Source organism: Pituophis catenifer, unplaced genomic scaffold (assembly GCF_029215685.1).
Source record: "Pituophis catenifer annectens isolate HBS135680 unplaced genomic scaffold, rPitCat1.0.hap2 SCAF_6, whole genome shotgun sequence".
Taxonomy (NCBI): Eukaryota; Metazoa; Chordata; class Lepidosauria; order Squamata; family Colubridae; genus Pituophis; species Pituophis catenifer.
The window spans coordinates 30,321,029-30,337,951 of record NW_027256886.1 but is presented as its reverse complement, the minus strand read 5'-3'; the positions used below and the strand labels follow the sequence as shown (position 1 = coordinate 30,337,951).

General features: G+C 35.8%; 1 protein-coding gene across 1 annotated transcript in view; it reads left to right on the top strand.

Annotated features, from left to right (window-relative positions):
- LOC139318685 (guanylate cyclase soluble subunit beta-2-like) overlaps positions 1-16,512 on the top strand; it is a 50,547-nt gene extending 34,035 nt beyond the window's left edge. Inside the window, exons 3-17 of the mRNA XM_070946268.1 lie at positions 1,882-1,976; positions 2,591-2,751; positions 4,309-4,408; positions 5,199-5,352; positions 5,609-5,680; positions 6,284-6,336; positions 7,132-7,235; positions 8,595-8,811; positions 9,104-9,424; positions 10,427-10,575; positions 11,892-12,038; positions 13,070-13,224; positions 15,749-15,963; positions 16,280-16,402; positions 16,505-16,512. Coding sequence (XP_070802369.1) covers positions 1,882-1,976; positions 2,591-2,751; positions 4,309-4,408; positions 5,199-5,352; positions 5,609-5,680; positions 6,284-6,336; positions 7,132-7,235; positions 8,595-8,811; positions 9,104-9,424; positions 10,427-10,575; positions 11,892-12,038; positions 13,070-13,224; positions 15,749-15,963; positions 16,280-16,402; positions 16,505-16,512 — 2,074 coding nt within the window. The remainder of the gene's footprint in view (positions 1-1,881; positions 1,977-2,590; positions 2,752-4,308; positions 4,409-5,198; positions 5,353-5,608; positions 5,681-6,283; positions 6,337-7,131; positions 7,236-8,594; positions 8,812-9,103; positions 9,425-10,426; positions 10,576-11,891; positions 12,039-13,069; positions 13,225-15,748; positions 15,964-16,279; positions 16,403-16,504) is intronic.
- The last annotated feature ends 411 nt before the right edge of the window (positions 16,513-16,923 follow it).

Sequence of the window (16,923 nt, the reverse complement as noted above, 5' to 3'; positions counted from 1 at the left end):
ATTTACAGATACGGTATTCTTATCCCTTACAATCAGATTTGTTGAGTGTTTAAGGAAGGAATGAGGGAACCCATGAGGGAATCCAGACTCCAAGCTAGCTTTCTCACCTATCTTGGCAATATTTACAACATTGCTTTTTTTGTTTTGCTTTGTTTTATCTTCTCGATGCACATTTACAGTTTTAGATTAAGGTAGAAATCTATTTTGAAGCAATAAATTAAATTATGTAGTTCCAAATAAAGCATGTGTACGATTCACTGCTTTTCTGCTGCTTTGGGGAGTTCTTACAGACAATTACAGTGGTGCAACTTCAGTTCCATAAATGAAGGACACTTAGAAGGTGATCATGTACAGAGAGTCTTCATCTGACAACTTGCTCAACAACCGTTCAAAGTTACAACCGTGCTGGACTAGTAGTATTTACAACTGGTCCCCAAAATACTAGCCATCCCAGCAGCCCTATGGTCACTTGAAAGCACAATCTGGATTCTTGGCAACCAGCTTGCGCTTAGTGGTTGCAACTCTTTGTCACATGGTTGTTATTTGTTACTTCCAGCTTCCCAAAGCAAAGTCAATGGCAGAGAAAGCAGAGAAAGTTGGGAGTTCCTCTAGTATGTCACTCACAATCTTCCCCGCTCAACAGCAGCCACAACTGTCCTTGCTGTTCTCATGCCATGCTTCACACCATTCTTGCTGGCCTGCCTGCTGGCCTGCTTGTAAATAATCTGAGCTCACTTAATGGCCCACACTTCTTGCTTAACAATGACAATGAGAAGTGCAGGGATTGCTGTTGCTAAGTGCAATCACTTGATGTTGCAAGTTACGATCATATTGCTTAGCAATGGAAATTCTGGCCCCAATTATCATCACTAACCAAGGATTACCTATAGTGGAATAGGCTTTCCGACAATAGCATGAAACGCCAGCCAATGAGATTGATCACTTCAATAAACTCTGTATAATGAAACTAGTGTTAACTATCTCTCTCTTGGATTGTTGAATTGATGCTTCCATGCTGGACTTCCCAGCAGGGAGTTCGGTTTAGCTCTCAGAATTCTAAATATGAACATTGGCCCAAACTTTTATTGTTCATCAAAGAGAGGTTAGGTGGGAAGGCTACAAACGCCACTTTCTCTCTACCAGACCTTTTCTCTCCAGCTTACCAATTTTTATTATGTTAGAATGGATTTCTTTTTTTTTTAAACTCTCGTTTCCATCCTTTTGCTTGTTGAAGAATGTTTTTACAGAAACATTCCTCTGACTGATAGTGAACTTCAGTTATATTCCACAGACTGATAAATATATACTGAATAGCAGATTCTGAAGAAAACATATTCTATCATTATGTAATGAATGGGTCATAAATAGTTAGGTTATGATGTCATTGCTCAGTTACTGTTTTGATAGTTTCATAAATAGTATTAATATAATGCTGTATATTAGTGTACATTGCCCATGTTTAATATAATGCTGTATATAATGCTGTATATTGCCTGTGTTGTTATATTGCTGAACAAAGAAGATAGAATTAGTACTTGCAATATAAAAATCAATATATATATATATTAAATTTGCTCGAATACTATCAGTCTAATAAATACTATCAGTCCCACTTTTCTTTTCTTTGATTAAGGATTTATAACTTTTGCACTTCCATGTTAATCAAGACATAGGTTTGATTCTTCCCAAAATGATCAGAAAGTATGGCTTCTACTTTTGTCATTAGATTTGAAAACTTAACTCCCTAATTTTATAGATAGATAGATAGATAGATAGATAGATAGATAGATAGATAGATAGATACACACACACACACACACACACACACACACACACACACACACAATTATGAGATTTGTTTGTTTTGTCTTTTTGCTATAGAGTCCTAACAGGAGTACAGGATACCTTTTTTACTTTTGAAGTTTATAAAGATGAGATCACAATGCAACTTATTGACAAGGCATGCCAAATGTTAGGTATGTATCATTATGAGCTAATGCCAAGAACCAGGGCATTATTGATCATCATCATCAACATCATTTTTGTCAACATCATCACTACTGCCACCACTAACACCACCACCATCTTCTTATCCCTGTGTAGAAGTATTTTTTTTAATGTATCTTCCCATTTACCCTATTGTAGCCCCTGACCATAGTTACAAGCTGTCATTTTTCTCCCACATAACAATGCAATATGTTTTCACTGCAGGCAAATTGAGGCTTTGCAGCAAAGAAGCTTCCCCTGATGTCAGATATGGAGAAATTGTGACAAACAACTTAACATAGAGCACATAGATTGAAATGAAAATCTCTCTCCCTCCCTCCCTCTCTCCCTCCGTGTGTGTGTGTGTGTGTGTGTGTGTTTATGTGTATGTATGGCATATCCAATTGGCATAGCATGCTCCCTGCATGTTTTCAATGTCTGGAGATCAGAATAAGTAAATTATGGGTGTGCATCAAACTGCTTCTGAAGAATTGGGGGACAATATTGGTGGTGATGTGGAAGTGTTCTGAATTAACCTGAATTAACTGGTTTTTAATCTTGAAACATGAACATGTAATATTGTAATATATATTTATTTTCTTAGATGTTTCCCCAGATATGGTCCTAAAACAGTTTGGAGAATATTTCTTTGAATTCTGTAAACAGTCAGGTTATGACCATATGCTGAGAACGCTCGGAGGAAATCTGTATGAATTTATAGAGAACCTGGATGCATTACACAGTTACCTCAGTCTGTCTTACCAGGCAAGTGGAAATGAATTCTATAAGAGTAGAAGAGAAATCTGATTCCTTATGAATTCACTCATCTTCTTAATAATAAGATAGGAAAATTATGATGTATATGTGTGTGTGTGTGTGTGCGTGTATACATGTGTGAAGGTTATGGGTATCTATGGGCATATACATACATGTATTTTATGAATTCTGATGATTTGCTTGGTTGATAAAATCTGATTCCCATTTTAAATATGTATGTTTTTATCAAATCAAATTATTTTCATCAGACAACCGACAATAATATTTTCTTTAGTATCATCAGAATCCAGGCACTTCTGTTGTAATCCTAAGAAAGATTTATCTTTGGAGATTCTATCTGGATTCGGGAAGCATCAGTGAGATACTACAGTCTCCCTCACTTTCCATTAAATGCCAGCTTCAGATGATAGATTTTTCCTAAGAGTGCAACAGACAGGAAAACATTAAATTCCCACAATGCATAAAGATTTTCTAGGTGATGATGTTTATCAAAAGGAAACCTGTATGACAATTAGCAAGTTGTTTGACAGAAATAATAGAAAGACTTAGTTGTAGAATCCCTGCTTGCATTTCCATCACTGGGGCTCACAATTAAAAAAAATAATTGTAGTATGCAGTGGGAAAGAGAGCCTCTAGAAGTTGGTGTGTGATAGTTGATTAGGTGAAAATTAATCTGATTATAAAGATGATGGACATGTCAAAAGATGTTGTAATGTTCCACACTGCTACCAGTATCAGGGAGCAGATTTCTGAGCCTCAAAATGAGCAACAATTGCAACATTTCTTTTACTGTGATACCAGTTATTAAAATATGCATGTGGAACACCATGGAGGAATGGTTGGTGAATTGACAAAACTTGCTAAGATAAACAAGATGACTTATTTGATGAGAAAAAGGACAATTCCTACATTTATTAGTGATTTGGAAACATCTTATGGGTAAAAATGAAAAAAAAATGAACTTGTGATTTATGGTTTTGCTCATTGGACAGGATATATTATAGAAAGAAGAGAGTCATGATGTAACTTTAAAAAGAGAGGTTAAAAAACCTCTCTTAAAAGAGGTTTAAAAAAATCAACCGCAATAATACATGAGCACACAATAGATACAAACTCAATGTAAACCGCTCCAAACTGGATTGTAGAAAATACGACTTCAGCAACAGAGTGGTTAATGTCTGGAATGCACTACCTGATTCCGTTGTTACATCCTCAAACCCCCACAGTTTCAACCTTAAACTGTCTACCGTGGACCTCACCCCATTCCTAAGAGGTCCATAAAAGGGGCGTGCATAAGCACACCAGCGTGCCTTCGGTCCCTGTCCTACTGTCTCCATATATTTGTACCCATTTCCTGTACTCATATCTATGTTTATATTTATTCCTGTTATCTCGTACATGTTTGACAAACTAACTAACTAACTAAAAATAAATAAAATATAATTGTACTTATAATTGTTCTGAAGAATATCAGAAGCCACTTCTTCATATCTTTATACCTTTGTCTGCAGCAAGTGTAATATTATCCTTTTGAGTGTTTTTCAGGAGATGAACGCTCCTTCCTTTAGGGTAGAAAAGAATGAAGATGGGTCAATGTATTTGCATTATTATTCAGACAGAAGGGGCTTATGCCACATCGTTCCAGGTAAGATGCTATATGTGCGTGTGTTTTATATGGACTTTGAAATGCTGAAGTTTTAATCAACAATGATTATGTTAATGTTTGTGCACTTTCCGTTTGATAGCTATTTAGCTAACTAGCTAGCTAGATATGTTAAGTTCAAATTTCAATGATCACAAAATTTCCTGCTCTTGTGGCAGACCATCAGATCTGTTTAACATAAGGTAATGATGGTGGCATTTAGCATCCTCATGTGCTATTGACCAATTCTCTCCTTTGGGAGATTTGTATGGAAACAACATGACACTAGATTAAACATTTATTACTGGTAAACTATAGAAGCTTTTATTTTATTGTATTTTCAATTGTATTCTGAATTTTTTTTTATCTCTTTAGAATTATTATTCTATAATTTTTTTCCCTGGAAAAGTGTTGAAGGAGCAGATGAAGATGATAACAACAATAGCCAAATAATTAATGGATTAATGAATATTTTAAAAATATTACATTTCCCCCCATTTTTCTGAGTTCGTGATTTCTCACTCCAATTTATTCTACTACCACCAGTTTGAGGGCTAGAGATTGAACCGAAGTAACCTAATGAGCACCAGAGCTCTATGATTTAAACCAATGAAACCTATATTTGTTTGAAATAAAATCTGTTTATTAAGGCTGACAATTGAGATTGTAGTTGTTGGCAGACTCACTGTGTAAGGAAACAAACATTGCTTGAGTGCTTGAGTAAATATGCTATAGATAATATTACATAAGCATGTGTAATATCACCTGGATTTTTTTTTCTCTTTGGATTCAGGAATCATTGGTGCAGCAGCTTTGGACTTTTTCAATACTGAAATTTCAATGGAAATTGTCAATCAGACAGAAGAAGAAGAAAGAACAGGAAAAAAAGAACACATTGTATTTCTTGTAACACAAAAACCTGTATTTTCCTACAAAAGAAGAAACAAGTTCTCTTCTTCACATTACCTTCCAAATTCTGGAGCTCAGGCAGAAAGAAGATTGAATAAAGAGGTATTATAATGCTTTTTTTGGGGAGTGGTGTGGTAGCCCAGTGGTGGAGACATTCACCTCCCACTCTGAAGGTTGAGAGTTCAATCCTAGCCAGCAGCAGATCTTTCTCTCTCAGAAGACAATATGAACTGCAAGCTCCATCTAGGTTTAAGGAAAGACATCTGGCCAGTAACCTTGACTTTAAGGGATTAGAGGGTCAAAATTAAGGGGTTACATACTCATAAAATATAATGATTTTTTGTGCAGAAATATCAATGTATATGTGTGTGTATTGGGGTGGGTTCTACTTAGCTTTACTACCGGAGTGTGAACACGTGCACACTTCTGCGCATGCGCACAAACTTCTGTGCATGCGCAGATCATCCATGATGACGTTGTGGTGGGTGAGTGGAGTCTTCTGCCGGTTTTACTACCGGTTCTATAGAACCAGACCGAACCGGAAGCAACCCACCACTGGTGAGTATGCATATATTTTTAGGGTTATACAAAAGCATCAATTTATACATGCCAACTCTGAAAAATGTACTTGTAATAGTGTTGGCATTTGGACAGGAGCAGGGGTATCTGCAGGATATGGTACAGAACTGAATGATCAAATGAGCATGCTTACAAATCTGAAGGTATACATGGATAAGTACATCCAAAAGTGCTTCAATTTTTGGAAATAATGGGGCATATTTGTACTTATTTCAAGTATGAAGCACAACATTTTAAACTGTAATTCTGGTCGCAATTACATTTATTTTTTGGTTAGGAAAGAGTTTATTTCTTAGTTTAAAAATGAGTTTAAAAATATATTTTGTGATTGCTTTGATGTATCCCACAGGAACTTGAAAGAACCATGAATAAGATCAGAGATAAAACAAGTGTCAAAAGGAGCCACTGGGAAACAATCAGAGGAATTGTGACAATTGGAAAAGGTAAATGGGTTGGCTATAATGTCAGTTGTTTTTTTAATGAAAAAGGTAAAGGTTACTCTGTCAGTTATGTACAACTCTAGGAAGCCAGTTTCTTGACCAAGGGAGCCAGTGTTATCCAAAGACAATTTCCATGGTCATGTGACCAGCATGGCTATATGCCAAAGGTGCACGGAATGCTGTTGCCTTCCCACCAAAGTGGTACCTATTAATATATTTGCATTTGCATGCTTTCAAACTGCTGGGTTGGCAGGAGCTGACACAAGTAATACCCTTGAACCCAGTCTATCAGCTCTCCAGTTTTCATTAAAAAACTACAAATTGAAAGCATTTTACAGAGAAACCCATCACTGATCCCAAATTCTGATTATATAATCAATCAATTTTATTTTTAAAATATGAATTGTTGGTAGTACAAGCTCAATAGGGCAGGAGATGAGATGTTATATATTTAAAAAATAAATGACATGACTGCTGATGTGCAAAGAAGGATGTACTGCATGTTGATTTTTTACAGGCTCTTAGTCTTCCATTTCAACCAAATTATGTATGTTTTTCTTTTAATGCTCCAATTCAAAACTAATGTTAGAATAAATAGTATTTCAGTATTTCGGTGCTTGAAGCTGTACCATATTCATAGAGATATAAAAAAAAATGCCCATCAACAGACATGAGCTCTTGAAAGACAGGAGTGACTAGAATAATGAATATTTATATATAAACAACAAGCACTAAAGTGCTGCTGATTCTGTCAATGACTTAAAATGACAATGAAAATATCTCTTTTTCATATTACAGGTCGACTTCTTAAAGGATTTGATCCTGTCTATCCCAGGACACTCTGGATTGACCCAAAGACATTTTGCATTGGGCTTCCCTTCCATATTGTTTTTGATGAACTGGTAAGAAAATCAACATTGGATTGTTTTGAAGTGCATGTATGTCTTTCCATAAATAAGTAGGATTTGCTCCCATATAAATGGTTGACATAGATTTGGGGACCATGGAAGAAGGTACAACTGTATTAATATATCACAGATGGATGCTACATTTGCGATCTATCTATCATCTATCTATCTATCTATCTATCTATCTATCTATCTATCTATCTATCTATCTATCTGTTCGTCATCCATCCATCCTTCCCTCCATCCGCCCATCCATCCATCCTTTATCTATATTATTTATTACTGATAGCTAAAGCTTGTTTACAAGATTAATTATTCTGGAATAATAATCCCTATCCATTCACCCCATTTATACTTGTGTTGTCAAATTTTCCACTAGAGTGCATGCATGCATGCATACATACATACATGTGTATCTAGTTTACATTTTCCCACACTAATGCAACTTAATAGTTATGCATAACATGGTGATGTGGTCTTGCAGAATGCAAGATAAAGGATGAAGAAAGATTAAGAAAACTGTTATAGAATGAAGGAAGGATTAAGAAAACAGGTGTAGAGCTATTTTCATTATAAGAATGAAAATTCTTATAATTCATATTATATGATATATAATTCATATTATAATTCATAAATTATATGAATAAGCAGGCTGGATCCCTTAAATTCAAAGTTGGCAGACTTTATTTCACACAGTCATAAACGAAGCAGCAGATTCAAAACAGGGAGAACAGATTCAAACAGAATCTGATATCACATAGAGAAAATATGCTTATCTGCACAAATTATCTATAGGACACAGTATCTTAAAACAGCAATGGTATTTTTTTTTAATATATGCACAGAAGGGCATTAAACATGCATTACAAAGTATAAAGACATCAATATATCTCACACATCCTCAAATGAACGAGTATGTATTTGCTTTATGATGTTTGATGCAAGTACATATATTGTATCATTACTATGATGATGTCATGATGAACCTGTTATTTGCTTCATGCTTGCCTGCCCTGCAATTGACTATGGAAGAAGCCCTGTGCAAACATCTTTCGTTCTGCCTGCTGCTAGGCAACTTGCATATAGAGCAGCTAATTAGGTCTGCCCACTGGCTCATCCCTTCTGTAGGGATTCAAGGAAGAAATGAGTCCTTTGGTTGTAGATAGATTGGATGTAATGATGAAGATGGCAATGATAACACTGATATTACAATCCAGCAGTTTTGGACAATTTATCTAATTAATAACAATTATAGAAAGCTACATGTAATGTTTATAAAATGAAATTCTATTGACAGTGGAATAAAAATAGGGAGAGTATAAGCAAGAATCCTGTTTTCTTTTCTTTTTAAAGCTTAGAGTGAAACAAGCTGGGGTTAGCATTCAAAAGATTGTGCCTGGCCTTCAAACACTGGGCATCCGTCTCAATCAGTACTTCACTATTGTACGCCCTGAAGTGAAATTTACCATCTCCAGTGTTCAAAGATTTATCAACAGCCAATTTGTTTTCCGGACCAAGAGAGAAATGATGCCGGACTCTTGGAAGCAGCGTCCTATGTTAGAACTAAGAGGTAGTTTTCCCATTTCTCAATAGCTATTAGGTAATAACACTGAAGAGATAACTATGTCATGGGAAAAAAACGATTTCTCTCTAAAGTTACTCTTCTGTTTCCATAGGCTGAATTGCTTCATTACAAATGGTAGAGGCTTCTCCATAAAATATAAAATCTTTGATTGCCTTCCCAGTAGATGGGTTGTGGTTTTTTGTGTGTCCTGGGTGGGTCAGAAAGGAATCAGATTGGGAAGAATATAATATATTCAATATTTAACGCCTGCCAATCATTATTCATTTGTTTGAACCAGGGCAGATGATCTGGATGGAGTCTGTTCAGTGCATGCTGTACCTTTGTTCTCCTCTGCTGCGTACATTGCATGAGTTGGAGGAAAGACACATGCACATTTCTGACATAGCTCCCCATGATGTCACTAGAGATTTGATCTTGCTCAACCAACAGCGGTTGGCTGAGATGGAGCTCTCCAATCAACTGGAAAGGAAAAAAGAGGAGCTGCGGATCCTGTCTAAACACCTGGAGGAAGAAAGGAAGAAAACAGAAGCCCTCCTGTATGCCATGCTGCCTAGACATGTTGCCAACCAGCTCAAAGAGGGGAAACGAGTTGAGGCAGGTAAATGCAATGAGATACAGACAAGTTTAGATATATTCAAGACTGTAATCAGTAATTACTATGATATATGTTGCTTGGAATCAGTGGTAGACATTTAAGGACAATGTACAGCCAGTGCACAAATGTTTTTATCTTCAAAATGTATGAGTCTTGAGTAAAGCTATGTTAGGTCCTCCCCCCTAAATACACTGCTATCAAAGAAATTTGATATGTTGATTCCATCTCAGTACTGATTTATTTTTCCTTCCAGTAATTTTTGTTTTAAAATCCCAAAGCCTTCACTCTAAGAATGCTACTTTCTGTCATTTCTAACTTCGCATGGTGGGAGTTAAAAGCCTTGCTTAACATTTCCAGCACAACAATTGATATAATATATTTAGGCTTTCTTACAGAATGCATACCTTTTTTTGTAAAGCTCGTATTTTTTTCTGTTGAATCTATTGGACCATTAGTTAGAAAATATCTTAATATAACACAGGACTTTGAATTTTTGTTTGCATATCTTTATGAATTTTATCACTTGCCCATTTTCTTGGCTGATTCTATTTTCAAAGTAACAAAGAAGTTGGATTAATATATTTTGAAAAACATTTTACAATTAATATTTTTGTCAGCCCTGAAGCTGACCTGACCGGAGCCATTTTGTGGCTTCAATGTTGCCACACTGGAACTGAGGGGTAGGGAGGAGGGAATTGAGATAGCTGGGGTTTTGTAGCCAAAAAAAAATACATGCGACTTATTGTTTGGAAAAGGAGAAAAAACTTTTACTTTTAATTAGGTGAAGACCGCGGGAACATTCAGAGTCAGTTTTACCAGATCGTGCCAATATGATATGTCCAATAAAACTATTCTTTGAGGAACCTACCTGCCTTGGAGTTCTGTTTGCTATGGACGTATTACTTGGAACCCTAACAATTTTGTAAATAGATGCTAATAGTTTTAATTATGAAACTAGATGTGATTTCTAAATTCCCCTCTCTTCTTTTTTCTCTTTAACTATAGGAGAATTCAAAGAATGTACTATATTATTCAGTGATGTTGTGACTTTTACCAACATTTGTGCTCAGTGTGAGCCTATTCAGATAGTCCTCATGTTAAATGCAATGTATCTACGATTTGACAGGCTAACCACAGTACATGATGTCTACAAGGTATTTTCAGTTTATATCCTGAAAGCGATATTATGGGGAGAAAGGAATAGAGATAAGTGGTGAAATATAAAATTTGTTACTACTGGTTCTGTGGGCGTGGCTTGGTGGGGTAATCTGACTGGGTGGGCATGGCCAACTTTTTTTTTTTTTACTTTTAAAAGCTTTTTTTCTACAACCTCTTTGGCCGAAGAGGTTGTAAAAAAAATGGTTTTAAAAGCCTCTGACGATCAGGCAACTCAGCTGGGATCGTCAGAGCCTTTTAAAAGCATTTTTTCTACAACCTCTTTGGCCGAAGAGGTTGAAGAAAAAATATTTGTAAAAGCCTCTGATGATCCCAGCTAAGCTGCGTGATCATCAGAGGCTTTTTTTTTTTTTTACTTTTAAAAGCATTTTTTTTTGGCTGAAGAGGTTGTAGAAAAAATGCTTGTAAAAGTAAAAAAAAAAAAGCCTCCGATGATCACTCAGCTCAGCTGGGCATGGGGGGGGGGCAGGGATTTTTGCTACCGGTTCTCCGACCCACCTGCTGCCATCACTACCGGATCGGGTGATCCAGTCTGAAGCGGGAGCATTTCACCCCTGATAGAGATGTCAAAAATAGCTCCTTTGTAACCCTATTCTGATTAGTCAGAGGATCAGAGGCCTGTATTTGCTTACAGGTTCCCAACAATCTCTGAAAAGTAAAGCATAAATTAAAATATAAAGTGTCTGCACAAGTAAACAAACTAGACAGACCCCTGTCAGTGTTGGTAGTTCCTTCTCATTGGTAGTTCCTTGATTAGGATGTTATTTTCTGCTTGATTATTTGTATGCTAATAAAATAAATAAGATATAAACTACATTTATACACCTTTCAAAAGGGACAATAAAAAAGCTAAGAAGTAAATAATCCTCTCTAGCAACCAACACCCAGATAATCAGGGATTAACACCAGACAAGCAACCAAGCTCAGAGAGTACCAAGGATTCCCAATATTTATTAATATATTTGCATAATTGTTCAATAAAACACTAATGCACAGTGAGATAATTCATATTTAAAATGTGAAAATTCCATGCTGATAAAAAATCATTAAAAAAATGTAAGAGAACAAATAAAGTATATGTCTCCTTTTGCAATGCCAGGAAGTTTCATCTTGCTACATAAAACCTCACTTGCAAATTGTGAGAGGATCTCTACATCAATCTCCTGCTTTCCATGGGTAGAAAGAGAAAGCCTGAGCAGTTCCATCTTCAATTTGGCTGTAAAGAATATATTGAATGTCACTCAACATGGTCTTTTGAAATAAAAGATGATATCTGTTTATTTGTTTTGTTTAGGTTGAAACCATAGGAGATGCCTACATGGTTGTGGGGGGTGTCCCTGTCCCTGTATCAACCCATGCTGAACGGGTTGCCAACTTTGCCCTGGGAATGATCATAGCAGCCAAAGACATAAAAAACCCTGTTTCTGAAAATCCTATTCAAGTGAGTAGAAAATAGAAACACAAAAAGATAATAATAGAATTTAAGGAAATAATTGGAGATTGTATTATGTTACGTGAATTTAAACTTAGGGGTTCAAATTTTAAGGAGGGAAAAGAAAAATTGAACTATAATAGGATGAGAAGTTAAGATAAAGGGTAATATTGGTTTCTTAAAATTAGAGAGAATAAATGCTATGAGAAAAATTGAACATATAAAATTGTGTTAAAGATGAACAAAAATCTGTACAAATTTAAGACCGGGCCAATATTCTGTTCAGAAAAGATGTATTGTTTGTGTGTTTAAAAAATGAAAAAACTTTACAAAAAAAAAAAAGAATCACAAAAAGACATGATTTTTGTCTAAATTAAGACAGCATCAACAGAGGGATAGCATCAAAATCACGAGAAGTGATAGTATCACTTTATACAGCATTAGTGAGGCCATCCTTGGATTACTGTGCCAAGTTCTAGTCACCATGATATAAGAAAAAAAAGAGGCTGAGTCCCTAGAAAGACTACAGAGAAGAGCAATAAAGATAATAAAGGGTCTGAAAGTTAACCATATGATGAACAATTAAGGTAACTAGGTAGATCTAACCTATTGAAGAGAAGGATTGGGGTGACATTATAACTGTCTTTGGGTACTTCGTGAGGCTGCTGGTGGGGGTGGTGGGCGAGTTGATTTATTCTCCAAAGTACCTGGGGGCAGTATGAGAAGTAATGGGTTGAAGCTCGTTAAAGAGAGTTCCAACCTATACCTAAGGAGAAATTTCTTGACAGTGAGAACAATTAATCAATGAAATAGATTGCCTCCTAGAATTGTGGGTGTTCCATTGCTGGAGATTTCCAAGTATAGACTGGACAGCCATTTGACCAGGATGGTATAAGGTCTCTTGCCTTGATCAGAGGTTGGATTAGAAGATGTCCAATGTCCCTATGATTCTATGATTTTTTTTAAAAAAAAAGAGCAAATAGATTCAGCAGTAAGTTGTTTGTTTGTTTATTTAATTATTATTTTGAACTCTTGTTCAGATTAGGGTTGGGATCCACACAGGGTCTGTCCTTGCAGGGGTTGTTGGAGAAAAAATGCCACGTTACTGCTTGTTTGGAGATACAGTGAATATAGCATCCCGGATGGAGAGCCATGGAGTGCCAAACAAAATCCACCTCAGTGGCAGTGTTTATCAGTGAGTAATGTTATTGTTCTTAAACCATTGCTTTATTATTGACTGGCCTGGTTGGGGAAAGAAATTTAAGAAAACTAGAAAGCATCACTTTGGATTGGACTAGGGGAAATGGTTTTACAATTATATAGTTTAGATTAGGAATAATATACATTCTTTTATGGAGTGTTTTATAAATGTTTTAAATTATCTTTAAAGAAATGAAGGACAATTCATTTTAAAATAATAAGGCACATTCACATTTTAACTGTCTAGATTTAATTCCTTGTACTTGTCCAAAGGATAGAATAATTCTCTTCCTCCCATGTATCAATAAGATAAAATTATAAACAAAACTCTCCTCTCCTCTCCTCTCTTTTAAAGGCTTCTTCAAAATTCTCTGAGGCTTTTTTTTTTTATACCAATTTCTGTTTTCCTAACTTTTAAATAGCATTAATCTAAAGAAAAATGCACCTTAGTTTTTAATTTGGTATAGTAACTCTGGAAGCTAATACTAAAAATTACATTCTGCTGAATTTATTGTGACAGTAAAAATATAAGAGAGTAATATGGTGATACAAAGATTCCCCCAACAAGAATGAGTGAGCATAGAAGTATAACTTTATACAAATCTGTTCCGAGTCATTCTGTTCAGTTCAGTGGGCTTCTTTTCCAAGTGGAGAAACTTCAGATGAGTTGCATTATGATTCCCAGAATTCACAACCAGGATAGCCAATTGCTATATTGTACCATTTCTTGGATAGGAAATGATAAAACTTCCTCTCCTTGCTTGTTGGATTGATAGCAATTTTGGCAGCAAGTTTTTGATGGTGTCAAATATTTATGGAATATACCCCAATGGAAGTATCTGTAGTAACATTTTAGCTTACATTAAATGAAAAAAAACTCTATTGTGTTACATCATTAATATAATAATGCATTCTGTAAGAATTTGATCAATGTGCATTCTGTTCCATGATATTAAGAGCCGTGGTGGCGCAGTGGTTAGAATGCAGTAGTGCAGGCTACTTCTGCTGACTGCCAGCTTCAGTGTTACCAGGCTCAAGGTTGACTCAGCCTTCCATCCTTCCAATGTTGGTAAAATGAGGACCCAGATTGTTGGGGGCAATATGCTGACTCTGTAAACCTTAGAGAGGGCTGTAAAGCACTGTGAAGCGGTATATAAGTCTAAGTGATATTGCTATTAAGCCATTTGCTTGAAAGCCATTTTTAAATTCCTTAATCAATTCTCCCTTGAAATTCTCTCTTTGTGAAGTTTTGCTGTCTTTTTTCTCTGCTTTTTTAAAAAAAATAATTTATATTGAAAGAAGTTTTTACAAAGATTTTAAAAACTACAGAAACTTAGAAGGCAAAATAGGAAAAGATTATAAAAGAATAAAAGAATTGTTGGAATAACAAAAAAGCAAGAAAAAAAAGATATCTAAAGAAGTCACCTTTTTGGAGCTGTTACATCTCCACCCTTCCATACTGCATATCACCGTTATCTTCTTTCCATAAATAAATATTTTTAATCAATAAATCCCCAAATCAAATGTTTGTTTTTATCCATTTTCAGCAAAAAATCTATGGAGGGTTTCCAGTCTTTTATAAAAATAACCCCTTCCTTGATCAAACAAGTCAATCTAGCCATTTCTGCAAACTTTTTTATTATTATTATTTATTATTCATATTTCTATGCCGCCCATTCTCCGAGGACTCTGGGCGGCTTACACCAAAGACAGTATACTAAATAGCATATTGCCCCCAACAATCTGGGTCCTCATTTTACCCACCTTGGAAGGATGGAAGGCTGAGTCAACCTTGAGCTGGTGAGATTTGATCTGCTGATCTGCTGAACTAGCAATCAGCTGAAGTAGCTGCAATACTGCACCGTAACCACTGCGCCACCTTGTCTCTTCATCTGTCTTTTGCATCTTGGTTTAACTCTTGTTTTTCCCCCGGCCAAATAAATAAATCTGGATAAGTCTTTTTGCCGCTATTAAGTTTTGCTGCCTTGTTTCTCCATCACTTCTTTTCCTGTTACTTTTCTGAACGCCATATCTCAACGACTATCAAAATGAGATTTCTATATATCACATTCCATTTTACAATTTAAAACATTCATAGTGATTCACAACAATATGCTAGGTTTCTAATACTGAAGTACTGATGTTGAAGGTGTACGGTCTTGGCAGGATTGGCAGAAAAATTATAGCTGTAAAAGCTTCTCTCTATTTTTCTGCAATCATGATTCATTTCTTGCACCTGGAAATATAGCAGATCTTACTGTATCAGTTTTACCAATAAAGCCATCCAGTAAAATGGTCAGTTGTGTAGTAATGGTGATTGTCACTATTGCCATTGCTTTAGTAAAGAGAAACCTTAAGATCTAAAATTTCTCGAACAATAATATGGGGGGGGGGAGCTATTTCCACAGAACTTTTCAATTTCCATAAAACTATAGTATTTTCTATAAAACTATTTGTAAAAAGGTTGAATTCTGATTTATTGTATTAAAAAAAAATCTGTTACTGCTTTTATGTTTCAGATGCCTCAAAGAAAAAAAATTTGACATTAAGGAAAGGGGAGAAATTGATGTGAAGGGCAAAGGAAAAATGCACACTTATTTTCTCGTTCAAAATACAACTGCAACTGAGAATGAGATCATGGGGAGATCAAGTGAAGATGCTGGCCTCAACCATGAATCTTCTCAATTATCTCAAGATTGCATGGCTGATGGCATGCAAAACTCTTTCTCTCAAGGTACATGAAAGGAAAAGCAATGCATTATTTTATTTAATTTGTTTTCTCTTTCTGATACCCAATTTCTGATGCCATGGTTTATGTATCCAGACCGTACTACCCATGCATAAAATGAAAGTATTAGCCAGCGTAGGAGGCAACCTTAGAAGTGATAGAAATGACAGAGGGCATTGGAATACTGTACAATGCAAGCTCATTGGCCTTGGAATACTGACAGATGCTGGGAATGCCATCCTTGTGGACAGTATGACTGACTGAAATGGAGAATTTCAAACTGCACATTTTCTAGCATTTCTTTTTGTCTTTTTTTTTACAGATGTCCCACTAAATTCAGACAAGGAATTGCCTCCTATCGTAGCAATGAAATATGCAGATACACCCATAGAACACCACACCAATGTTAAAGGAAGGCATGAATCAAGAACAAAGGATTTAACAGGTAATAAGACAAAAGGTACACTGTTAAGATTAGGACCATAAAGTCATTAATTTCCATCTCCTCTTCATTAAGAGATATAATATCCATTTTTCCACCATTCAGTGTCTTAAACTAATGAAGGTATCAACAAGTAATCCATCATCCAATGGCAACAGAATGCTTACAGGTTCTCACATCACTCATATTCAAGAGAGTGAATCAGGAGGAGAAACTGAATTAAGGTAATGATGAATTTGTCTATGGAGATTCTCAGTCATCCAGGTCATGGTTGTCCCAAATGTGCTTTTTCAAGAGGCAACTGGATTTCTGGTTTTTCTTTGAAGATGTTTCACTTCTTATCCAAAAAGCTTATTCAGCTTTGACTGGATGGTGGGGAATGGAAGGATTTATACTCCTTGCAGACAGCTGGTCATTTGCATTGTTTTAGTGAGTCATTAAGGCCACTTGGAGCTTTATCTGTTTGTCAGGGTCACCTGAGTTGTGCAAATGGGTGTGGAACCTTCTTGGAACTATAGAAAGGA